This window comes from Conger conger, chromosome 6 (genome assembly GCF_963514075.1).
Source record: "Conger conger chromosome 6, fConCon1.1, whole genome shotgun sequence".
NCBI classification, from domain to species: Eukaryota; Metazoa; Chordata; class Actinopteri; order Anguilliformes; family Congridae; genus Conger; species Conger conger.
Window position 1 is genome coordinate 22,019,587 of NC_083765.1, and position 27,822 is coordinate 22,047,408.

General features: G+C 42.5%; 1 protein-coding gene across 1 annotated transcript; it reads right to left on the bottom strand.

The window, feature by feature from the left end:
* Positions 1-626: 626 nt before the first annotated feature.
* LOC133131430 (5-hydroxytryptamine receptor 7-like) lies at positions 627-25,727 on the bottom strand. The gene is made up of 2 exons (XM_061246796.1): positions 24,894-25,727; positions 627-1,413 (listed from the first exon to the last, which is right to left on the bottom strand). The coding sequence occupies exons 1-2, from the start codon at positions 25,409-25,411 to the stop codon at positions 627-629; spliced, it is 1,305 nt and encodes a 434-aa protein (XP_061102780.1). The 5' UTR covers positions 25,412-25,727.
* Between the last annotated feature and the right edge of the window lie 2,095 nt (positions 25,728-27,822).

Consider the following 27,822-nt stretch of genomic DNA (forward strand, 5'->3'; position numbering starts at 1 on the left):
AATTGATATAAATATGAATTCTTGTTTTGTTTACATTTTACAGGGGTTGAGGGGAATTATCATGTCACTTTTCATCAACCCTCTCATCCTAAAATTGCAACATTTTATGAACAATTTAAAATAATATTTACAGTCCAGTAGCTACAGTATAAATAGTCTAGGCTGTTGTGAGACATGAAGGTAGTCATATGTTTTACACTCTGTATTATTCTTGGTCTTCTGGCAGAGGCCTGGATGGATTGAATTGAAGAAGAGTGAGAACATGCCAGGTCTCTCATATACTCTTGCTGCTGAGGACCTGGGATTCACTCCAAAATAAATAACTAGTTTCTTCTTGTTTAATAAGAAGTTTCTGATCCTTTATTTCTGTGTTGACTGACTCAGCCAGGTCTCTCCGACAAGACAAACAGGAATGTGACAACAATTCTTCTATCTCCGCCCCTCCCGCTTCCCTCTCACTGACCTCACCCCCTCACTCTAAACCCACCCCTCTCTCTCTGACTCTGGCCCTTAACTCTGACTCCACCCTTCTCATTCTGACTCCACCCCTCTCACCCTAACCCCGCCTCCGTTCCCCTCACAGCCCCGCCCCTCGTCCCTCCCTAAGCCCCCCCCACCCCCTTCTCTCACAGGATGCACTGGGGCCTGTCCTTGGCCTTCAGGGCCTCGTGCATGCCCGCGGCAGACAGCCGGCGGTTGATGTGGCGGTAGCGGCAGCGCAGCAGGTTGCAGTAGGTGGCGCGCAGGTCGCGGTTGAAGGCCGCATAGATCAGCGGGTTGAGCAGCGAGTTGGCGTAGCCCAGCCACAGCAGCGTGCGCTCCAGCCTCATGGGCACGCAGCTGCCGGCCGCGCCCACGCCGCAGACGAAGGGCCGGGCGGCCGAGAGGAGGAAGAAGGGCAGCCAGCAGAATGTGAAAGCCCCGACGATCACGCCCAGCGTACGCGCCGCCTTCTGCTCCCGCTTGAACACCGACGTCTGCCTCCGCTCGGGCCGGAGCAGCCGCGACAGGGCCGCGCACTCCTCCATCAGACGCCTGCCCCCCCTCCCCCGCGGCCTGCCCTCCTCCCCCTCTCCCCCTGCCCCGACCCCGCCCGCCGCCCGGCTGCTCTGCCGCGGGAAGCTGATGAACTTGTGGCGCGCGGCGCTGACCTGGGCGGCGCGGTAGATGCGGTAGTACATGATCAGCATCACCGCCGTGGGCATGTAGAAGGCCACAGCCGTGGAGTACACGGTGTAGCCCAGGTCCTGGCTGATCAGGCAGGCCCGCTCCCCCGTCACGTTGGTGGCCCAGCCGAACAGCGGAGGGAGCGTGATGGAGGCCGACAGCAGCCACACTGTCAGCACCATCTTTGCCATCAGACGCCCGTTCTGCCGCACCGGGTAGGTCAGAGGTCGCATGATCCCCAGATACCTGCCGGAGAGGAGAGGAGTTAACTGTGTGATCAACTGTGATAATATATTCATTAAGTTCAGAGTAACAATGAAAACCAGCAGACTCTGTAGCTCTCCAGGACCAGGGCTGGAGACCACTGGTTTAGACGTGTTATGGGCCAGTTTCACAGACACAGATTAAGCCTAGACAAGACTCAATTCAATTCTGAATGGAGATTCTTCATACAAAACTCAATTTAGTCCAAGACTACACTCTCAGAAATAAAGGGACAGTGGATCAAACTTACCAAATGTACCGTGAAAGTACAGTAATGTTCTCTTCGGGGACAAGTTATGTAGAAAGCAAAAAAAGGAAACAAAATTAGTTATATGTTGCTGGCTACTGGTGCAATTTTATGCACCTGTAGGGTACTGTCCCACCTATAAGCATTTGTACCTTTTCCAGCACTTTTCGTGCCTTTATATCTGAGAGTGTTGGCTTAATATGTGTCTGTGAACCTGCACCTATTTGTCCCACACATTGGCAGCAATGTCAGACAGAACACTTAAGACAAAAACAAAAAAACAAGCACATTTCATGAATATGGAGTCAATACAGGTACCACAGGTTGTGTTTGGCTCTGTACTCCAGCACATTGGATTTGGATTGGATGAAGCAAGGACGATGAGGGTAAAGTGTAGACTGTCACTTTTAATTTGAGGGTACATCCATATCGGGGGATCCGTGTAGGAATTACATCCAGTTTCATACATAGCCCCCCCCATTACAGGGTGCCATAATATTTGGGACAAGTAAGTTCAATCGCTACTTTAGTGCAGGTATAAGAGAGCTTTCAGTGTCTTGTCTTGCTTTTGGCTGCCTTTGGATCAGTTTCCCCAATGAAAGTCAAGGAAGCCATTATGATGTTGAGAATTAAGAGAAAAGCAGCCAGAGACACGTGTACTTTAGTATTTAACATGAACTTTACATCTTGAGTTTAACCAGCACAAAATCTATAGTACACGCAAGCGGCATGTACAGTCACTCACCACATTCATAATATTTTATGTTGCATATGGAAAGGCTGCGCTCTGTGCTTTTGATGACAGGAACATGTGCCTTAATGGTCTAAGAGCAATTGTAAGAGCCAGTTAGCTACAGGATTTCTTCTAATTGAAATTCACCAACCGATGTTTAACGGGTAATTGGCTGGGAGAAGCAGAAAATGAATTTTTAAATCCAATTTCCAGCTCAAACATAGTTAATTTTCTCTGTGTGAATTCACAGGCTCGGCGGACAAATGCCCAGAGCAAGGCAAAATGAGCGTGAAACTGAGTGCCAACATGGAGTCCAAACGTATTTCCGGTCTCAAACAACATCGGCAAACTCGGTTGTACTTTCATTCTAAAGCAATAGAGTTTACCCAGGGTATTCACAAGAGTATTCTGAAGTGGTGAATTGGCTTAGAGGTGGATTAAACCGAGACTCAGAGGGGTGATACTGAACAGCAGCCTGCATAATAAGAAATATAGTTACCTCAAGCTCTAACCAGTCACTTTTTTTTTTTTTACAAATTTCACGCAAACAAGCCAAAACTTGAATGCACTCCTGGAAGATGTAATTAAAAAGCTATCAAGTTATTTTTTATGTTGTGCAGAATATTCTTAAACCAAGCAGTGTAGGTTTTTCATGGATTAAATTTTTTTGGGAGGATTTCCAACCTTTTTTGACACTGTAACCATAAAAAATGTGTGAATGAATTCGGCATGATAATGTCAAGATTGTGTTCCAAGTTCATATTTACTTCTCCCACGTAACCTATTCTGCGTTAACGATTTTGTAAAACTTCTGTAGTTATTAAAGAAGGAATAACTGTGAAACCAGACCACGCACTGTCAAACGTTAAGGTCATCAAAAAAAACCCCCGGCAAACCAGGGAGAGGGAACAAATCAGTATTTTCATACACATCCTTGCATAAAAACAGCGAGTTCATAAAGGCTAAGTGGCGGTGTTAGAACAGAGGGCAGAACAGAGACAATCAGGCTCAGCCTCCGCAAAGAGCTCCATGGACTCTTCAATCACTCTGCCAAGGGTGAACTTCAATTACGGAGGGATAATGACGGAGATTCACAATGATTTTCCCATTTACTTCTGACCTGAGAACACTGTCAGACCCCTGCAGAACAAAAAGGCCGTTCATCGAGCCGCACACGGGGGAGTCTGAACGTTCCTCTCTGTTTAATCCTGCTCTCGTTTTCATGAGGTCATTATAATTGAAGCTTTTCCTGCGGTTAGCAGGCATTATGCGACCAGCGGTCTATTATGATTATAAGGTTGGGGGAACACAATGGTCATAAAATAAGTTTGAAATAGTAAATTATTCAGGACTGTGAGAACACAAAAAGCTTTCAATAACTACGCTTTCAATAACTTGAATACGCGTACTATTAAACAGTATTATTTCAAACTATTACACACTTAATACTACTTAGAAACGGTTCAGTATGTCTTCCGTTGGTTATGTGTGTAACATGGTTGTAATTGTAGCCTATGTGTAAAAATGTAATGGTTTGTAATTTGTAAAACCTGTCTACATGTACCCAATAGGGTAATTCCTGGCAAATGAGGTTCCCAATGACGGGCGGTGACACGCTGGTGGGTTGTGGGAGGAGTCATGGTGGATTGATTTGTTTTCAATAGCAGCATATACCGCATAATATGCTTTCCCGATTTTATGTGTGTTTTATGTAAAAATAATTCAAGCTAATTCTTAATAGGGGCTAGGCCACAGAGAATGCTTGTACTCCAAGTGTTTAGATCATGGATATGCTATTGTTTTACAGAAGTACTTACTGTGAGGGGGTCTAGTGGAGCTAAGGATGGAGGTTATTGATGTTGATACTATGGGTGCAATGGAGGTGCAATGGAGGTGTGGAGATGGACATTGATGTTGGAACTACGGGTGCATTTTTTACATTACACTAATGGCATTTGGCAGACGCTCTTATCCAGAGCGACTTATAGTTGATTTTAGCAGGAGACTCATACCTTAACCACTACGCTACAGGCCGCCTACCCATTTTCAGGAGCAACACAGATCTATAAAGATTAATAATCGCCCTGAGAAACATATCTGGCATGGACACAACATGTCTGGCAGCCATCTTACAGGTCTGTTGATTATGACTAATGGGCAGGGTGTTCATTGTGAAAGAGAAGCGTGTCACGTTAATCTCGGCCAGGAGAGCGGGAGTTAAGAGTGAATTTGGCTTTGGTGTTAATAACTGGAATGAGCACTTACAAGTTTTGAAACAGCTGGTAGCTGGTTTACCAGTTCAGACCGGCTCCCAACTCAACATCATTTGAAACCAGCTCAGACAAGCTATCAGCACTAGTTGATTGACCAGCATATTCCCAGCTAGACCAGCTTAGCATAGCTGGATTTTACATCCATGCCCTCATTGGTGGAGACCAGATAAAAGGTTGCCCCAGGCAACAGGGAATAGAGTTCTACAAGAGAGAGCTAGCCCTGATCCGGAGAGATCCCGTAAAAAACTTCCAGCATGCAACGGATGGGAACTAAAGCAGCTGTAATCTGAGGAACTACGGCTGACTGGTGACAAAGTCAATTACACCCCCACTTTTGTGGACTTCCTGTCTGCCCAACTGGAGACCGAGACCAGGAACCTCAGGCTCAAATGCTGGGGGCTGCTGGTGACATTTTGTGATGTATTTCTGAACTTAAGTGCTTCATTTAAGTCATTGATTGAGTTAAAGAGGCTGCCAACCTTGTTTCTAAGGGCTAAAATGGCTGCTGATTGAAAATAAATGTATCTATATCATGTGCCATGGAGGGCAGAGAGAATGCAGGTTTTCATTCCAACCAATTGTTACACTAGCTGATTTCACTAATTAGTTCCCATCTCTGGTTGAAGGTGTGTTGTTTAGTTAAATCGACAGGGGTAGTGAGAGGTTGGAATAAAAATGCATACTCTCGGCCATCCGTGGCACCCCAGGGTTTGAACCTGAGTCACATAACACCTCTGATGATGAAAACTCTTTATAACCCTTCATACTCTCTCTGAACTCACTCGGCGAGAGAGAAACACACTGGAAGCCTCACGGTGAGGGGCTTTTACTGCGTAAACACTGTAGGAACACTCATATCAGATGCCACTAGGAAGGGTAGGGGGGGTGGGCAGTGTGTGTGATGAGGCTGGACAGCAGAGTTTGTCACTTTTTGCCTGTTGGTTTAACACCTCAACTGTTACTATCTTAACCTATGGGCCAGTGGAGGATGGGCATCCCCCTATAGCCGGGTTTCCTCCGATTGGGAAGATTTTTCTCACCACTGTCTGAGGGTTTTTCTCCCCACTAGGCAGTTGTTTACCTCATGTGCTATCTGGGGGCTCAGGGCTGGTATTTTCTTCTTCCCTTCTGTTATTCAAGCATCTTTGGACAGTCTTCTGTGAAAACTGTGACAGAAATGAAACTGAATTGAAATGAACGTTTGCAAAGGCAGCCCCCCCATGAACAGTAACGTCAGAGGGGAAGCTGGCTGAGTGTGAGCAGGAATCAGGCCAGACCCACTGATCTGGAACACCATGTGATCGTGGCACCGGCGAGTTACATCGCCCGCAAAATTCTAACGAACGTCAGCCGCAATCAGCCATCCACATCGTTCAGGGGTGGGAGATGAACGCACGCTCTAATTTTTGGGTTTAACGGAGAGAGCAAGGAACGGGGGCAGGGGCTGTGGCGTATCGATCTCGGGGGGGCGGGGGGGGGCAGCGGAAGCGAGGGCGTGCCGTGGCGGGTTTGGCGGTTTGACGTTCACTGTGGCGTGGGCTCGCTGTGCTGAGGGGACAGATTTAGAAACGACAGTTGGGTTCTAATGGGATGAGGACAGCAAGTCACCAGCCTTTTGACTCAATGGGATGAGTAATACACACAGGCACGCACACACACGCACATACACACACAAACACAGACACACACACACTCTGACACAAACACACACATGCCTGCATGCACGGAACACACATACACACATGGATATGTCCGCACATACACACTCACAGAAACATGCACTGACATGAACACATACACACATACACACACACAAGCACACATGCACTGACATGCACACATACACAGCTACGTCCCCCCACACAACAGTCTCAAAGATGGTCTCTCTCTGGCCCATATGACAGTCTCTATGATGGTCTCTCTCTGGCCCATATGACAGTCTCTATGATGGTCTCTCTCTGGCCCATATGACAGTCTCTAAGATGGTCTCTCTCTGGCCCATGAGACAGTCTCTAAGATTGTCTCTCTCTGGCCCATGAGACAGTCTCTAAGATGGTCTCTCTCTGGCCCATATGACAGTCTCTAAGCTGGTTTCTCCATGGCCCATGAGACAGTCTCTAAGCTGGTCTCTCCATGGCCCTCTAAAGCTGTACCTGTATGACAGGCAGTGAGCAGCACCCGGGCTGACTGCTGATAAACCCCAGCTGTGGCTGCCTCTTATGCTGTGTTCACATGGTTCATGGCTCATGGTAGACAGCAAACTGGATGTAATTATAGTGGACAAGAGCACAACTCGTGTGGCAAAGAACTCTTTGATGGCTGACGGCACTTGCCATTAACCCTAATATTATGTTAAGAGTTTGTGAACACTTTCATCTTTGGGGTCTAATTGAGCCCAACAGTTTAAATAAACACACACAATTATTGTAATATAAATATTTTGATACTTTGGTTGTCGTCTTCTTATTGTGTCCAAAATGACCAGCCTTTTATCTATCCATGAAAAATCTGTGAGAAACATCTCATTTTAGAGCCTAAGGTACAGTGAGTCAAAGTTTGGCACCTGTATGGGAAAGTGCAAACCAGGATCCTCCGCAAAGAAATCTGAGATAAAAATAAAAATGGTTGTATAATTTCTTACATTTTATACGGTTATAAAGAAGACCTGCACAACACATTTGTAAGAAAAGTGAGTACAGGTCTTAGCACAGCAGTATGTTTATTGCATGTTTACCATTTAATCCCACCAAATTTGAAAATTTGAAAAATCATACAGTATCAATATGAAACAACATCAACTGATTTTAATAGATGTCAAACACTGAATGGAGTCAAATTGACCCGAAACATAACAAGAGGGTTAATGTTTACATCAGAATGGGGAAAAAATGTGATCTCAGTGATTTTGACCCTGGCAAGAGGGAGGCTCTACCCAGTATTAGTATAGTGTTCCTAAAAAAGTACTCAAGTGTATTTTCTGTCATGGCTGCGGTTTGAATGCTCGTCAGCATGTCAGTCAGTCACAAAAGCCTCTGCTGCTATTATGAGTTACAAATATGACTGCCGTTATGTCACCAAGTAATTATAATAATCTTGACTAACTGAAATTGAAACTATGATCAAGATAACCCAGTTCACATTCTCACGTGGTAATTTGACATGCTATACTGACTTGGCCTATTTACCATGTGTACTAGACTTCATGTTCATGGCTGTAGACTACTGATTTTTTATGTGAACTGTGCCTTATGCAACCTGTTCTGCAGTTGTTCTAAAAACCTTTGGTATGCACTTATTGTATGTCACTTTGGATGAAAGCATCTGCTAAATAAATGTAATGTAATAATAGAGTATTATATTCTATACATCATCTTTATCAGTTCAAACATCTTAAATCTGCACCTAATGTGGGGCAGAAATAGCCACTGGACATGCTCAGTCCCTACAGGCATGTTTGAATGCAGGACTCATGTTTATGGGAACGATCTCACAGTGGCAGACGTTTACCAGTACTTTCTGAGGCATCAAAAAATACTAAGTCATCAGTCATTCAGAAAGGAGTTTGTCTGGGATAGAAGACAGGAGTGTAGTACTCCAGTTGGATTCAGTTTTAGTCATAACATAACGAGACCTTTCTGCAAACTTTAAAGCAAGATTATTTTAATTTTTGGCCACCCCCAAAAAAGGTATGTTTGGAGAAAAAAGGGTGAAGCCTTTGTAGAGAAGAACACCTTGCAAACTGTGTTGAAGTTGAAGAGAGGTTGAGTATTCCAGCAAGTCAGTAATCCAAAGCATACCTCAAAATCAACTATGAATTACCTCCAGGAAAGACTGATGAAGGTTTTGGAATGGCTACCACAGTCCCCACACTTGAATATTATTGAAAATCTGGAGAGATCTCAAACATGCCGTAAATGCAAGACCGAAGAATATTTCTGAGCTAGAGGTGTTCTTCCAGGAAGAATGGGGAAAAAGTGAGAATTTAAAGACTCTGCCAACAGGAAGTGTTACAAAGTACTAACTGAGTTCCCAAATCTTTGCACTGAACCTTTTTCCCTTTTTAATTATTTTGAAACTGTAAAAAAAGTAATCTTGCTTAAAAATTTGAAGAAATGTATCATGTTTAACATTGCAGCATTTAGAGGTCAGTTTTGTTTCTCTTCACTTAGATATTAATTGTAAAAGGATTTTTTACCAGGGGTGCCCACATTTTTGATCCCATCTCCCTTGCTATTTGGATTATAAAGTTGTAGGTGCTATAAAAAAAGTGAAAGTATCAAAATGCACAAGTGCAAAGTCACAACTATACACTAATTTGCATATGTCTGTCTTCAGCACAGCCCACCTTGTAGCCAGAAGAAATCCAAGCACTTTGCACACACAAAATTCAGTTTGTTGCAGAGCTAGCCAGCTAGTTAACCAATCAGAACAGAGGTTCATTGATATCAATGTCAATGAGCCTTAAAGACACAGTCACTAAAACAGCCTGTTCCTGGTAAAGCTCACAAGAGGTGCTAGAGAAAGGATATGTAAAACTGGATAGAGATCATTTTTGGTACTTAAAACCACATTATATCCTTATGGATATCAGGACCTAAAATAAAACACTGGAAAGGTGTAAAATATGGCATGAATAAATAATAACTAAAATATTTGCAAATACTTGCAATTATATTACTAGTGAGTTTATATTTAATGAATGGTTTCTAATCATGTTACTGCATGCTAGGTAAGCTAAATAATGTCTTCATCTTAATTTAGGTAAATAATGTTAAATAAGTGTTACCACATTCTCTCTGATGACTACTGGAAGGTGTACAGAAATTAAACCGTATTTAATAGGAAGAGGTATGAGGTATGATGATGATGATGGTGATGACGGTAAACTCCAATGGAAATCTTGCTGTAGCTAAATGGTGGGTTGGTGTAAATGTTAGTGAAATCTCAACTTTGTTTATGCGTTATTTTTATTATTGGTAATCATTTAATCATGAAATAATAAACCATTATAAATAAATGTCCACACCTGAGCAATTTGTATGTTAACTAAAATGAACTGGCTGTTTATAATGAAGTTTGTGCACGAACAACGTTGGGATTTTGTAGAGCAAATGAGGAGAAAGTTAATTGGCTGTATTCAAAACAAAATTACTTCTTGAATATGCTGGTGTATAAAACCATCATCAATGCAGATTTCAAACACAACTGGTGTCTAAACCCTGTACACCCACAGAAATTAAGGTACAATGAAGGTACATTTTGTTCTTCAAGGAACATTTCTCAAATGTTCCCTGAAAATAAAATAATGTTATATTCAGGTACCTTTTTCAAGCAAATTAATTATGTATTGCTGGCTAGGGCTATAATTGTATGTAGAGTAAATCCAGGTCTTCTGCAGTCTTTTGTTCTCAATCATTTACATTTGCTGATTCACACAATTTGTCTGCCAGGATGTGGATCAAGTAAAGTAAAATCAGCGGGCTGTGTTCATGGGTGGAAGAAACACCTGGCAGGACTTTTACTTCCTGACCCCTGGACCTTCCACCTGATCACAGCCCTGATTGTGTGTTCTGGCTGAAATTATGTGTACTCTGGGTTCGACAGGCACTGTCGCTTTGGAGGGAAATGGCACGGAATCTGTACCCGAGCTGCTAATGCAATTAACCCCATCCACTCTGCCCCCTTGTGGTTGAATCATCAACGTCAAATTATTGCTGCGTTCATATTTATATCATACAAAAAACTGTGATGTAATAAAACCGTAAAACGCCAATGCCAGATTGTTATAAATAATCTTATTTGCAAAGCAGGGCAATAAAACAGTAGGCTCCCCGCACTGACGGCTTACAACCCTGACCTAGTCAGGTTAATTTTCTTTATATCTTTTATTTAAAAAAATATGATTTTCTGATCATTCATGTGTCTGGACAAAATATATGCAGATGTTTTGTATTTGGAGAGATTTGGGGACACTTGAGGACATCTGGGTTCAGTCTGGGGGAAACTCATGTGTTTTGACATCTTTACCATGTTTTGTACACAAGTTGACATCTAAAAGTACATCTCCAGGAACAGGGGCAGCCCTGCTCTAGCTGTAGAATGAGGTGTGCTTTGTTAGGTTTGGAGTGAAAACTTGCAGGATGGTAGATCTCCAAGAACAGGGGCAGCCCTATGCTCTAGCTGTTGAATGTGATGTGCTTTGTTAGGTTTGGAGTGAAAACTTACAGGATGATAGATCTCCAGGAACAGGGGCAGCCCTACTCTAGCTGTAGAATGAGGTGAGCTTTGTTAGGTTTGGAGTGAAAACTTACAGGATGGTAGATCTCCAGGAACAGGGTTGGGCAGACCTGCTCTAGCTGTAGAATGAGGTGTGCTTTGTTAGGTTTGGAGTGAAAACTTACAGGATGGTAGATCTCCAGGAACAGGGTTGGGCAGCCCTGCTCTAGCTGTTGAATGAGGTGTGCTTTATTAGGTTTAGAGTGAAAACTTACAGGATGGTAGATCTCCAGGAACAGGTTTGGAAACCACTGCTTTATGAGTCTGGGTGCAGGTGTCACTATCTTTCAGAGAGAGGTTGCGAGTTTGTCGTTAGTTGAGACATATTCCATTCCATTTTTCCCTGCCTTTCCAGTTCAGAAGGACTATTTTCTTGGGGATAGATAAGGCCAAGTTTCTTTTGTAAGAACTATGCCTATTCACCAACCATTCTCACATCATTATTTGTGAAACGATGTATCGATGAGCAGCAGGAACACTTTTAACAATGTGGAGGCGTACTATAAATATGCATAGCAGTTACTTTTTGTGCTGTCGCTGAGGGAGATATGCAAACTATATGAGCAAATGAATAATTCCTGATGCATCTAAATAATATCCTATTGATCACAGGGTCAATAGTGTGTTTATAGTGGATCATATTTGTTTCCTGGGTGGGCATTTTCACAGCGATGGTAAAGGCGATGAGGATTCTGCTTGCATGTGTGGGAGGTGAGTTGAGCATGGATATGTCTCCAAGTAAACAAAACTGAGTAGATGATAAGAATACTGTGAAAGGTAGATGGGTTTTTTTGTGGTTTTCTCTCCAGATTTCTTTGAGTTGGTGGGTAGAGCCAGATGGCGTTGAGATAATGACAAGCCTTGGCTACAGAACAGTTAGAATCCGTGTCTGAGTTTTTGACTCCTATCCTGTGCATTCAGCTTCAAAAGCCAGGCAGAAAACTGTGGAAAATCAGCCGTACTACCGGGCAATGTGGGTGAGTGACAGCTTAATACCACAGATTCTAGTGATACCCACTCAGCTCATTCACATGGAATGGTTCTACTGACCACCACTCAGCTCATTAACACAGAATGGTTCTACTGACCACCACCAAGCTCCATAACACAGAATGGTTCCACTGACCACCACCAAGCTCCATAACACAGAATGGTTCCACTGACCATCACCAAGCTCCATAACACAGAATGGTTCTACTGACCACCACTGAGCTTGTTAACACAGAATGCTTCTACTGACCACCACTGAGCTTGTTAACACAGATTGGTTTTACTGACCACCACTGAGCTTGTTAACACAGAATGGTTCTACTGACCACCAATAAGCTTGTTAACACAGAATGGTTCTACTGATCACCACTAAGCTCCTTAACACAGAACGGTTCTACTGACCACGACTGAGCTTGTTAACACAGAATGGTTAGTCTCCCTATCTTTGAAGCTGAAACATTCCTGGGATTGTGGGATTGTCAAAAACTTAATGTGAGAGTTCACACAACTGGATGGGTGTTGAGAGAGTTGCCATGCTTAAAATTTTCAGAGCAACCAGTGAACCATGTCCATTCATCCATCCATTATCTTAACCCACTTATCCTGAACAGGGTCACAGGGGGGCTGGAGCCTATCCCAGCATACATTGGGCGAAAGGCAGGAATACACCCTGGACAGGTCGCCAGTCCATCACAGGGCACACACACCATTCACTCACACACTCATACCGATGGGCAATTTAGCCTGCATGTCTTTGGACTGTGGGAGGAAACCGGAGTACCCGGAGGAAACCCACGCAGACACAGGGAGAACATGCAAACTCTGCACAGAGAGGCCCCGGCCGACGGGGATTCGAACCCAGGACCTCCTTGCTGTGAGGCGAGTGAACCATGTGACTTGCTAAAATCATATATACCTCATCATATGTGGGGTAGTCTAAGTAAAAAAAACTAACATGAATGGGCTATTTTGATCTGAAGAAATTTAACATTATTCGTGGGGTAGATAAAATGGCAAATTAAAAATTGTGTATACTTTGTTTAGGTGGTTTGGTCCTTTCTCTGATTGAAAGGATACAGAGGTAATTTCTAAATCCCAGTACTGCGTTACTCTGTCCCAGAAGTCCCATAACCCTTTTGTCACTTTCAAGCTGTAACAAACAACATTTAAGAACATTTGTGACAGGCTGTTGGTGGAGAAAAGAAAAGCAGTGATTCTTCTAATGTTTGGATAAACGTCAGTTTTCTTGTGGATGTAATTCAGTAAGCAACACAGACAGCAAAGTGATCGAGTACACCCCTGCAAAAAAAGAAAGAACATCAGATTGAATTAAAGAAAAGATGTTACTGCTGTGTATGAACTTGTGTGATGTTGAATTAATGTTGTTTTAACGGTGCCCGCCTTAATGTTAACGCTTAGCACATCGTCTCCCGCTGAGAAACAGTATCGTGGGAGCGACGCCTCTCATCCGAGATGGGGGCTTGGCTCGGCTAAGAACCGCTTAAGGTACATTAGCGAGCACGTCAAATTCCATGTTCCAATATGTGCGGGCAAGCAGGGAAGTAAAACAATAAATGGCAGACGCGCAAATGAATGGTAATGAATAAATGGATTCGCCTCAAACCTCTCCAAACACATCCCACACGCCCACAGACTCCTGCCAAAACTACCCGCGAGTTTCACAGCAGACGTGGTCCTCTGTTTCTCAGCGACCAACCGATAAAGGAACGCAGCAATTCCTGTTTCTATACGTTTAAAAAAATATATTGTTATTATTTCACAGGAATAAAAACAATGCTTAAAAGAACAAACATAGTCTTAGGCCCAACTCAGACAATCTGTTTTTCAGTGGATTAACACAGAGTAAGTAAACACAGAGAAAGGGAAATAATATATGTGTAATATTTGAATTGATAGATGGACAGCTGGTTGCATGATTGATTGGGCAAAAGATGTGAATATTTTAACAGATGGGATGGGAGTGTAATTGTTTTTAAAGCTGGTTAAGCTGGTAGAGTGTTTGGACTGGTGGTCAAGATGGTGGACTAGCTGTCTATATGAGCTGGTCAGTTGGTGAACAGCTGGTTGACTAGCCAAAAGTGTCAAAAACACATCTTAAACCAGCTTGACCAATTTATAACATTTTGAGTTGGGATTTTCAGCAGGGTGGTATCATGAAGATCAGTCGTTAAAAGTCATTAAAAATTTGACTGATGGTGCACTGTGTTCTCTGATTAGTTAAAAAAATGTTTTACAACTGTGTCCAAGTATAATACTGGATCGTATTTATTAATGAATTGATGAAATGCAACTGCCAAATGTCTGGTACAGAATACATCCCTGTTTCCAACTATGATAAACTTGAAATTACCAGCTACCAGCTGTTTCAAAATATAGCTTGAGCTGATAGAACCATGTTGAGTATGGAGACAGTCTGAACTGGTCAACAGCTACCAGCTGTTTCAAAACTGAGCTTGAGCTGTTTTTTTCAGCAGGGATACTACGACTAAATGGTAAATGGCAGGCATTTATATAGCGCCTTTATCCAAAGCTCTGTACAATTGATGCTTCTCCATTCACCCATTCATACACACACTCACACACCGATGGCGATTGGCTGCCATGCAAGGCCCCGACCAGCTCATCAGGAGCATCTGGGGGTTGGGTGTCTTGCTCAGGGACACTTCGACACAGGCGGGGGATCGAACCGGCAACCCTCCGACTGCCAGACGACTGCTCTTACTGCCTGAGCCATGTCGCCCCACTACTACTACTATGACTACTACTAATACTACTATTACTACTACTAATAATAATAATAACAACAATAATAATAACCTTACACATACTGCAGAGACATGTCTAATATCCAGTGGCGGAAGCTTGTTATCACAGGCCCCTGTGCAAGATTTATTTTAGGTGCTAGCAGCATAAAGATGGCAAATAGCATTGAGATGGCAAAGTCTGTCTTTGAATTATACTCAAGTAAGTGCTGGGGAGATTTTTGCGGTAGAAAGGAATTGTGAATGAAGCAGCTTGAATGTATTAACATTATGTAGCTGGAGAAAGTGAATGACAGGAATGTTTCCTCCACCACTGCTAATATCCCAGAAATCGGCCTGAAAAGGTGACATTTATGCATTGTTGCATCACACAGATTTGATGTTGATTCTTTACGAAGGAATTGAAATGAAATCAATAATTGATTTAATATTTACCAATCAAGAAAACAAATATAACCATTCTGGTATAATAAAATAATTATATTTCTGATCATTTCTTCATTTACACCATTTGAAAAATTAAAAAGCCAGAAAGCAAGCCTTACATTGTACTAGAATAACACAAAGTAAAATGTCTGCCTATAATAATGAAGTCAAATCCACAAATTGGTTGGAAAAAGCAAATGAGATGAGATACTTGTAACCTTTTATGAAACCATTGACAGTATCAGTAAAAAGTATACAAATGCCTTAAAGGTTCACAAACAATACTTCACACTCCCCTGCATTAAATCTGATATCATACGAATGCTCCAACTGAAGAAAAAATGACTTGCCATTTACTATTAAACAAGATGTGACTTAGACTATTAAATATACAAGAAAAACAAATGTTCTACTGATATTCTCAAAACAAGAAGGAATATTATCAATCGCTTATAGCCAATGCAACTACACATGCAAAACATCTCTGGCAGATACTATACTCAATCACCAGGAACACAAAAAAAACATTTGAATAAAAATTTAACTTGCATGCAGGATTGAGGGGGGCCAGGCAGTCCAGCAGTTTACTGTCAACACATCAAAGCGTTGCTGAAATCTGACCTCACATCCTGTTTGGTAGATTTGGCGCTGATTTTGATGGACTAAAACAGATGAATGCTTTCGAAAATCTAAAATCCATCTCATCACATTTGTGAAGCTTGGTCCGAAGATCATCTATGCCAAATCTCATCTTTGGGATCTCCCGAGGTATCGCCTGACACAAGAATCACTTTTGTTAAGGGAAACACCAAACAAAAAGTTGTTTTTGCTTATTGCAGCGCCCCCCAGTGGTCAAATGACACAAATTTTTCATCAACATAAAAAGTGTAGCTGAGATATGCCCTCACTTCCTGTTTGCTGGCTTTGCCGCTGCTTTCGATTGGCTGTACTGAACAAAACATTTCAAAAATCCATCTGAAAACTTTTGTGAGGCTTGGCCTGAAGATCATCTTTGCTGAATTTGGTGAAGATTGGGCCTTTTTTGTGGCCTGTGAAAATGTTTTAAACCTTTATGATAAAATCCAATATGGCGGCCTCATCAATTAAGTTTGAAATGAAAAGTTGCCATCTCTCAGCCTTGGGACTTCTCACGTTATCACCAGATACCTTTTTTAAAGCAAATAAAAAAAGATACATTTCTTTATTAATTTATTAATATTCCAGTTAAACATCTTGACAAGTTCCATTTTCCAGTTCTGTTGTAGGGATGAAAGTAATTGAGTATAAATTTGCATGGAACCAATCAGTCCAAACACTTTAGTAGTTTGTTCATATGATATAATTTTACCTTCTTCATTTGTAATATAATTTACAAAGATAATTCTATTCTCAAATTGCTTCATAAATATAGGTTTATTGCCTATTACTATACTTGTATTGAACCATATATTCTGTTGAGATGTTCTGGTGGATGATATTGGAATTGTAACCAGCTTTATTGAGAAATTCAGACAAATCGAAATGCATTTATTTTTTAAACCATTTGAATTGGACAGAATTGAGCTGTAAATATGCCAGCCTTAAACAAGGGATAGGGCCATTCAAGTAACCTACGACTGAACCAGTCAGCATATAATACTTTAATATTCAATAATTGTACCCCTCCACAGTCATATTTATCATACAGGTATGTTCGCTTCATTTGATCTGGTTTCCCATTCAAGATAAACTTAAATATTTTCTGTTCATAGAGTTTAAAAAAGGAATCACCTAGACTAGGTAAGGACATAAGTATATAAACTGTTAGGTCACTAGAGAGTTGATTAGTGCTGTTTTGCCATATGTACTCAAATGATTGCCTTGCCATGGTTGCAGTATCTTACACATTTTTGATGATTTTCTTTCAGAGAGCTCAGTCAAGTTCTTTGGCATGTAAATACTAAACAGGACCATTCTACAACCGTAGCCCAGTATACTGCACGGCATTCTGGGAAAAGATAAGGAGAGAAGGAGATTTATCCGCCTGCTGTGAAGATGATTTAATGGAGAATAATGAATGCACAGAGAGAGTCTCAATCCTCTCTTTACTCAGGAGCTACTTTTGAACAAGGAGAGGGTCCAAAGAGCCACTCATTAGTTATTTTATTTCATTAAGTACTTTAATGTACATTCATGTTCAGGTGCATACAACAGCACAATAACCGATTTCTGGTAATAGAACACAACACTAATTCTCCATTACAAATTACATAAATGCGGTTTGAATTCATTACAAGCAAATATGCAGAATGCAGAGACACTCACTGTTTTACACGTGTCACAGCCAGCTGAGCCCCGAGCTGTCGTCGAAATTACCGGAATTCACCCCCGCCCGTGCACCCCCCTCCGACACCCTTGCATCCCACAATCCACCTCCCTCCACTCTCTTTATTTCAGGAGTTAAGAGGAAAAGAAGCGGCAGATTATGTCATGGGTGAAATTAGGACTGACAGAGAGAGCTGAGGCTGAAATGGAGGTTGTGAATTCATGGTTGATTTGTCCCGGGAGGAAAGCGTTACCTGTGAGTAATTACCCAAAGGTGCTCCAGCTCAAAGGCTTTCAGCGACAGGAACTGCGTCTGTTTTTACAGTGCCACGCGTGCTTGCAAGTTCACATACGTCAGAGCATTGACACTGCCTTTCTTTCTCCTTCGCCCTGTTGGTTTCTCAAACAAAAAGTAATAACAATAATGTTAATCCATCCATCCATTATCTAACTCGCTTATTCCTGGTCAGGGTCAGGGTCATGATCATGATCATGATCATCAACAGCATCATAATAATGAAAGGCTGATCAAAGTTTAGTTAGAAAACATAATACTGGCTTTTTAAAAAGTTTTCCCAGCCAAAAGGTGGAAAATGATGGCAAAATGCTTCCACCTGCGGATGACACTGCTGTGCTTATGGAGAGAATCTCTCTTTTCTATCTCTCTCTTTCTCTCTCTCTCTGTGTCACACTGTCCACTGAATAGAGTCGATATCTCTCAGGCGCACTCGTTCGTCTCCTGGGGTCTGTTCTCTTTTAACACCTCGCCGTATGAAAGCGGACACGTTGAACTTTCACATTTAGAAAGGCGCTGAAATGACCACTCGTGTTAGCGGGTCAGAAAAATAAGCGCTTTAATTAACTGCAATTGTACCTCAGGGGCTTCCCAGGAGAATGAGTCTGAAGCACCGAGAAATCTATCTACAGATGCACGTCGCAGAGAAGTAAAGATGAAATGGTACATAAGCCATAAAACCCCTTCATACTCCCTCACATAACACTCTCACAAGCACTATATGGACAGACAATTGTCAAACCCCTTGGTCACACTTTACAATAAGGGGGATTAACTAGTGTAGTTATTAACATGAAGTAATGATGTGCAAATACATACATAAACAAAGCTTCAGTAGCTGGTTAACAGCTACATTAGTTCATGACAATTCATGTAACCTTATAGTAAAATGTTACCAAACCCTCAAATGGGCAAATTATGTATGTAAGCTGGTATGTGATGGTAATACTGCCTTCTGCATTCATGGTGACATAACTCTTCATATGCCTACTTGTGACAGAAGCATTACTGAATGTTTATGTAGCGCTTACAATGATGCTAAAAACTGCTTATTAAAGTCTTGTATAGCTCTTATGAAGAATTATTCAGTGTCACCAGAATATATGTTTCCATATCATTTAGATAGATAGATCATTGCATTTATGTACTATATAGTGTTTTTCTAGACACTCAACGTGCTTTACAGTGGTTAGGGGGAAACAACCACCACCAATGTGCAGCATTTTGCGGCAGAACACTCGCCACATACTAGCTGAGGTGGAGAGGGAGAGAACATTTTTTAGCCAATTAAATCAGGGGATGATTAAGCGGCAGGTTGAGAGAGCCAGGTATTGAATTTGGTGTGGACACCAGGGAACCCCCTGCTCTTTGCGAAGAGTGGCAGGGGATCTTTAATGACCGCAGTGAATCAGGTTTAACCCTCATTCCGAAAGACAGCATCTCCTACAGAACAGTGTCCCCATCACTGCACTGGGACATTGGTGGTAATTCGACCAGAGGGAAGATCGCCCCTTACTGGCCCACCAACACCACTTCCAGCAGCAACTTAGTTTTCCCAGGAGGTCTCCCATCCAAATACGAACCAAGCCCACACTCGAGTTGGGTGTCTGTCATCATGGTATGGCTGTAGAGGGCACAGCCTTTTCCATTTCTACTGGTCATTTAGATGTGTTCTGGGGGGGGGTGCGGGTGTGAGATTTGGGAATTGATGCAAAGTGTCCTGTGAGACAGACAGCCCAGAGCAGATTGCGGAATTGAGCTGACTGTCAGAGCCTTGTGAGATACATTCACTGATTTTCTGCTTCGGTGGAGAGCCTGAATGGGGCTACGGTGACAGTAATATTCTCCTGGAAGCGGCCAGGTCTATCTGCCTAACACCACCATTAGCTGTCAGATTGGAGGAGAGTAACAATCTTACCACTGAAACCTAAAATCCACTCCCCACGCCCCAGCCGCTGACCGCAGGCAGGGCTGTTCTTCGCTGGAGAGCTGGCTGTGGAGCTGACGTCTCCATCTCGGTGATAAACGAGCCGCTGCCTCGCACAGAGGAGGCCTGCCGGAGGGGTGGGGGGGATCGAGCGCCTCCATCATGTTTCTCTTTTCAGTTTTTTAGCTGTTGTTCTTTTTGCTTCAGGAATCGGGGGGTTTTATGGGAATAGTGTAATCCATTAGTGAAGGAGTGCTCTGGCTGTGTGGTACACCAATGGTGTCGACTCCCGCCGCGCCAATCTCAGGAAATAAAACCTGAAACTTCTGCAGTGAAAATCCCCCTCCCGTCAAACCGCCTAACAGCACAGACACAACTGTAATGGCTAATTAAGGAGCCGGGGAAACACACTGTTGGTGCTAAAATTTCTAAGTCGGGCACATGAACATCTGTGAGAAGATATTGTCACAGTATGCACTCTGAGGCATAGGTGTGAAGAGTGAAAGCTCCATTTGGCCAATCAAAGAACCCTTGAACAGGATTTATTTTAAATGGTTCAATTTTGAAATGGCTACAGTGTCATGCCATTCATTTTGTGGATCATATTCCCTTATGGGTATTTTAATCCAAATACTTTTCTACGATTGTTTGGTGTATTTGGAACCTATGAAATACTCTCAAAAAGTATTTCTGGTCCTCTTGGTTGGCTCAATTGCACGAGGAAAGATCAATCGAACACGGACAAGTATTTTAATCCAAAACAATTAAGTAACTGACCCGAGTCTGAGAAAAATGGCCAGCTAGTCAGATTGATTCTTGGTACTCATGGAGTTTTCAAAAATTGGATTCATGAGATGAGCTTTGAGATGACCCCTCAGGCAATCTGTACTGATGATGAATACAACCTTCTAGAGATTATAAATACATACATTACATGAGAATTCTTTTTTTTTTTTAAACATAAAAAATAAAATAAAATAAAAACATTGTCAAACAAAATTTTGTAATATTTCAACTTTTTTTCTGCCATAACTCAGGAGGATATAACGGTTCCAGCAGGGGTGCCATCTCTCCCTCTAAGACACAGATGACTGGCTCCAGTATTTCTTACGTCTTGATGATTTCATTTCCAAGAAAGCCCCATAAACACATTTGTAACGGTCTGTAGATTCACTTAGCCCAAAGGCAGGCTGATGGAGTTTGGTGAAGCTACTGTCGGTGTAAGAGCTTCCCTGACATCTCAGGCCCTTATCACTGTGTGATTAGATGTACTGAGCAAGGACTGGTCTGACTCCATTCTCAGGATTGTCTTCTGTAACCTCATGTGTATTCAAGACCACAAACGTTTGCAGCAAACTATGTTTGCAGCAATCAGTTACTCCTGAACGATTTTAAATAAACATTCCATTTAGTTCGCCGCCAGCACCGTTTAAATACAAATGGAGCGACTTTCCATTGCCATTTAGCTGATTCGTTACCTATCTGCGATTTATTTTTAAGCTAACAACAAATATTACATTGATTAAAGTGTATTATAACAGCCAAATAATTGTCAACTTTTGTTCTATCTGCATTTTCCTCATCAGCTCCACTACCTTCTCAAACTGTTAGCAAACATTTGTGGCAAACAGAAAAAGTTTTGATATGTTGGCAAACGTTAGCTAACGTTTGCACGTCTGGCTCATGCTGGTAAGAAGCAAGGGGAGACCACACACTCAATGCCAATTGCCATGCAATGCCATAATAAGTTGAATTAACTAAAGTTAGGCAACAAAAGTACAATACATAATCGTGGGGTACTCTGAAATTACATCAGTTATAACATCAGTGTAATGCAATGCTGGATGAGTGGAAAACTATGCAGAAATGGTTCTATTGCAAAAGACTAAGTAAGTAAATACATGTTGGTGGGTAAGTTAGACAGCAAAGAGAAACAGTGAACAGAGAGAAAGCTAGAGAGACCAGCAAACAGATCAGCCATTTTATAAACTGCCAGGTGTAGCTCATTAAGCTGACGATCCACCCTGGTTCCCAATTACCTGCACAAAGAGAAGTGTCACTGTTCTTGTGTCCGGTTTACCTGCCCTGTGTTCCTGTTTACCTGCTTCTGTGTTCCCAGATCCATATCCCATCCTGTCTCCAGGCCTCAGCCTCATGCCCTGTTCCAGTTCCATTGGACTGACTTCCTGGTTTGGACCCTCGCTAGCTCTGGACATGGTTCTGCCTGCTCTACATTGCCCTCTCTGCCCGGCTTCTGACCATCGCCTGTCCAAACACTATGAACTGCCTTGTTCATGTTACTTCTGTTTGGAGGCTATTGACCTTGGACTGTTTGACTCTGTGAATAAAGCTACCTATTCTACCATTTGCAAGTCTGCGCTTTGTTTCAGATTGTCTGTCCATGAGAAGAAGAGCAAACCCTGCTGAAAAAAACTGCTCAAGCTAGGTGTTGAAACGACTGGTAGCTGGTTGACCAGTTCAGACCAGCTCCATACTCAACATGGTTTGATCAGCTCAAGCTATGTTTTGAAACCGCTGGTAGCTGGCAATTTCAAGCTGGTCGTTGCTCGATTTTACATCAGGGAAGACATCCAGCAAACAGAAGGGTTGGGCGTCACATATAAGACAGAGTGTGGCAGGGGGGCAGTATAACGTCTAGTGTAATACATTGTGCTGCCATGCTCCCTGTACCAAAGCCTGCAATTGGGGAGAAAACTGCATCTTTCATACTGAATCTTCCCCAGTCAGTGTAGGGAACACTGAATCTCCAGCTCCATACAGTAAACTCAACATGCCAGAGATGGTCAACACTTAACTATAGATAGTTTTTGTCTAGAATTGTTAATGTCAGTAGTTAGTTCCTTTAACTGGGTCATTTCTGGCTCTATCCTGGACTGTATGAGATTCCATGGTGTAAGATTTCCTTCTAATGTTTGACTTATTTCCTCTTATGTGAATTTTCTCTCTTACTAAACTCTTCCTTTGCAAAATGGCACATGGGCTTATTCCAATCAATTCAAATTGAATTCAGTGTTATTTGTGTAGCGCTTTCCACGGGCAACCGTCACAAAGACACTTTACGGAGGAACAGAAGGGGAAATTCTATCCCGAAGCGCCCAGATAGCACATGTGGCAAAAAGAAACTCATGATGGGAATAAATCTCAGGAGGAACCCGACTACAGATGGACAGCCCATCCTCCGCTGGCCGGCAAGGTGTAGCTTATTGTATCCTTCCCTGTCTCCTCCTTCCTTGCCTGACTCGGAAATCGATCAAGGTCCACCATCTTTAAAGAAATTCCAGTGTGTTAAATGTTCATTCAAGGAATGTGATGTATAAATGATCAACCTGCAGATCCACCTCTCCCCATCTGCCACGCATCTGCCAAGTCCATAACCGACGTGGCTTCGAACTGACGTTTGAAGGAGCATGGCCCTTCCACCTGAATGAGCCCCTTGTCTCAAGTATCATCTGACTCATCCCTCTCATGTAAAACCCCTCCCCCTCGTGTGTGGCCCCTCCCTCTCACATGAGACCCCTCCCACTCCTGTGTGGCCCCTCCCTCATCTTTGCCTGTGGGCTCCAGTCGTCCAGCTGTCTCTCCTTCCTGTTCTGCTCAAACTCCCATTCATGCCCTCTCCGCAGGGCATGGCAATAAATTCTAAAATATCTGGGATATTTGCATCTTTCTCACGCTGGAGGCCAGCACTGGAGGCCAGCACATTAATTTGGGAATTGGAGGATCTTCCGGGAGAGGATGGATCACAGACGTGGTCCTTTGGGACGTTTTACAGAGCTCACATGTACACACAGTTTAGCTTCCTTCGCCCTTAAGGCAGAGATGACACTGGCCAGACACTAACAGCAAAAATAAATGTTATGTCATTCCACTGAAAAGTACTGGCCCCTTGCTCTGTATAAACACAAGCAAAACTGGATTCAATATGAATCCAAACAACCAAGAGGAAGCAGGAGAAGAAACAACATTCAAGATTTATATTTATAGAAGTAAGAAGCTCTACCTGCATTTGCCAATCCTGGATAACACTTGCCAAATCTGTGAAATTCCACAGTAAAATTTGGTTTTAAAACAAGTCTCCTTATTGCTATGTTTGTGCACATATATATGTCCAGCATAGGATCAGCATTATACATACCATAATGGACTACAAAGTTAAAATAACAAAGAAATGTGTCACTGTCCAAATACTTATGGACTGCACTGTAGCATTGTACATACCATAATATAGGAACAGCCATTGAAGAGTAGGTTTTTTTTTAATGTTTTTTTTTTTCAAAATTCCAAGTCAGTGTTCTATAACTCCAATGCCAGTAGTGATTGTGACAATAGCATTTGAATGTTCAGAACATTCTAATTGCGCATTTGAAGGTGACCCACGCTTGAAGGGTTAAATGTGATCCATTCTATAGTAATAGTAATGACTTGGCTCAGTTTCCAGTGTGTGTACTGAGTGCATGTACATGGCTCCAGGGTTCTAAGGATGTTGTGCCCTCAGGCACTGTTACAGTATGCTATGTATGGTGCTGTATCTGAATAGAATATGCTGGTTGTAGAGAGGTATAGTGAACGTGTTCTTTCTTTCTCACTTTCAGTGTACATACTGTACATATTCCAGATATATTCCCAATATATTCAGAATACGTTCAGCACACACATTATCACTATAAGCCAACCCCCGCCCCCACTCTCATCTGATCTCATTTGCAAGTGACCTTTACCATGACCTTGTGGTGAGGTCAAGCAGCAAGTTGACATAACAAGCAGAAATGGATTATAAGAAGGAGAGCAGATTCCATATCAGCTCTTTGTTTCACCCAGGGCGGAGAATACATCTCCTGTACCTGTGTGACAACCCTTCTCCCCAAAGACACAACACACTACGAGTCTCTTTGCTTCAGTGTCCTCGTTAACTTTAAAATGTATATACGTATGTATACAATCTATAATGTAAAAATGCATATATGACCGTAATCCCAACAGGGCTCTGCAGAGACGTTTTGAGGGGCAGATGTTCGAAGTGGGGCAAACCAACTTAGAAAAGCATTTCACAAGACCCAGATATTGTGCAGAATATATTTTACTGAAATTAACTAATGGAAATTTATGGCAATTAATGGCAGCACAAATAATATTTTTTGGTGTAGGCCTACCTCACAGCCCATAAAACTTCTTGAACAGAAGCCTTACCTGTCCACGCTGATGAGACAGAGGTTCATAATCGAGGCCGTGCAGCACATCACGTCCATGGCGATGAAGACGTTGCAGAAAACTTTCCCAAAAAGCCACTCGCCACCGACGAGGTCCGTGATAATGACGAACGGCATGACGGCTAACGCCACCGAAAGGTCCGCGGCGGCGAGGGACACCACCAAGTAGTTCGACGGTTGCCTGAGTTTCTTCACTATACACACAGAAATTATGACCAGCAAGTTCCCACCGATCGTCGTAAGGTTGATGATGGACAACACGACGCCGATTACTATCTTCTCCACGTCTCCGTAAGGGACGACGTCCTCCCCGCCGTCGGTTGAGTTAGTCCCGTTGCTGGGAAGCAGGTCCGAGGGAGGAAGTTGTACCGTCATTGGGAGAAGAGATTCGGTCGCCGGGGTGGACGGAGATAAGCCCTGCCAATTTCTAAGATCCTCCGTTTGTCCGAGAGAGAAATGTCTGTTTTGCAGCAACTCCGAATTGGCGTGTATCACCATTCTATACTCCCTAGTAGCCTAGCCTACCGTACATACGAAATATCGTTCCCTGCAGCTTGGCAACACTGGTTCAGTACCTTCATCATAGTTACTTAGCGCAGACTGGATCTGGCCAATGTTTGAAGAGAGAAAAAAATCACGGTCTCTGGTTTTTGAAGCGTCATTTGTAAATACCTCTCCACTGAGTCTAACTTTATTTTTTGTTTAGTGGCAATATTTCAAACCAAAATGCAAAACTAAGTCGCCTCAATTGCACAACTGCACATTGACTAAGCTACTCTTTTCAGACCCAACGGATAAAATAAAGTTAGCACACATTTTAAGCTGCACTGCATTGAACAAGAGTGACCATGGTTTGCGATTAATTTCTGTAAAGTTTATCACGGAAATATTCATGCGTAATTTGGGTATGTACCACCACAGATGTGTTTTTATCTTTCCTTGTGCTATCCATTCAGGACTTTACAGCCATTTTATTTGTGGTAGATATTCCGATAAAAGATAATACGTGCGTAATGGCAGTCCTGGAAAATATGCTCATTAGGCGTCCTGGGGATATGGAATCCCATGTTCCGTATTGCCTTTTGGAGAGTTGGTTACGCACCGAGTTCCAGACATACACAGCCTTCAGATCGCACCGTCGCTTCAGAGAAAACCGACGAAGTTGTTCCTTTCAAAATGCAAGTTTTCAGTCCGCGCAAACACACAACAGTTCCCGTCTTGGGGAGAACCTAGAGTAATGCCATTTTACCGAAGAAGCCTGTAGCAACGATAACTCCTTTCGTTTCCGTCTGTATTACTTGTATATTGGAAACCAATGGGAAACCGTAAGCAACATGAGACGCGGAGCTGATTTAGTGATGTCCTATCATCAGTTCTTCACTCCTGGGCTGAAGATCCACTCAGAAATTCACTGAAGCTCCTCCGCACGATATAACGCCGTTCTACGTTTATTTTTCTACAGAAGGGTCTGTGCCTTCTGAGAACCGCCCGATCTCCCTACTTTCCTTCTCCACTCTGTCAAATGTGTGCACGAAACCACGCAGCTGCGACTGCGCCCCCACGCTTCCGCAGAACCCATTCACAATTTCAGTGCGTTTCAGTCAATGAAAGAACCTGTGCAGTCGTACAGCCCTGGTTCCGGATTTTCATAAATATACAGAAGGTTTCCAAAGTAACTGACGCTGTCCATTGTATCTGTTTATGTATGTTTTCAATTATATATCGGTAATTAATGTATTATTTTTACTATTATTATTCTTGTTATTATTATTGTTATTATTATTATTAATAATAATAATAATAATAATAATAATAATAATAATAATAATTGTAATAATTATAATATCTTGTTCCGGTACTGTATAAAGAGGATTTTGTGGAAGCGTTTGCTTGGACGCCCCCAGACCCAGCAGTGATTTGAAATGTGATGCGTGAGTCCTACTGCACAGACCCCCAAAACATGTCCTCTCCCGGGGATTTTCAGCTACGGTGTTATTGACAGCCTTGCCGGGATCTATCCGAGGTGCTGAACCGAACTAACTCCCAGTCATGTCCGCTTGACTTGACTGCGCCCGGGGTCGGCTGTCTCTTAACCTCGACGTCACTTAGTAGTTCCCGGCAAACAAAAAGGACTCACTGATCTGGTCTGACGCACTGAAAATATTTTGTGACTGAATGTGTCAGGTTTCAAGTCCGTTCCGTTTGAAATTGAGTACAGAAAGGCAAACCTATTTTTATTTATTTATTATTTATTTAAGACGTACCTTTTCGCAGTTTTAAGCCTTTCGGACCAATTCCATTTTTCTTGTGTTCAAGCTTTGTCAGGCTGCTTAGCGATCATTGGTGGACAGCAATTCTCAGTTTTTTTCTGCAGATTTTATATCGGATTCAACTCTGAACTTGGACACGACCCCTTAAGGATCTCCACTTGGTTCTCATTGAGACACTTGAGTGTAGTTGTGCTTAGGGTCTCTGCCCTGCTGAAAGCTGAGTGTTTGTCCCAGTTTCCGGCCTTTAGCATGCTGAGGCACGTTTTCTTCCGCAGTTTCCTTTGCCTTGTTCTGTCTGCTTATCCTCCACTTCTGATAAACTTTCCAGTCCATTCCTTTGACACAATGTCACCACGTGCACACTGAATCAGGAGCATATTTCCCTGTGTTTTTTTAATGAAGCATTAAAACAATCAACCTGGTAAACAACTGCAGGAATCTGGCATGGAAAATATCATATAGAGGCCCCCTTCACCACTTTAAGAGAATCTTCCTTCAAATTAGGACAAGACTAATCTGACCACCTTGATGTTCTACCGGTATGAGCCCAGAGAACAGTCCTCTAGGTCATTCAAGGTCATCCACGGTCATCTCACATGTGTGGGTCTGTCAGGTTAACAGCCTGGAGTTGAATCATTT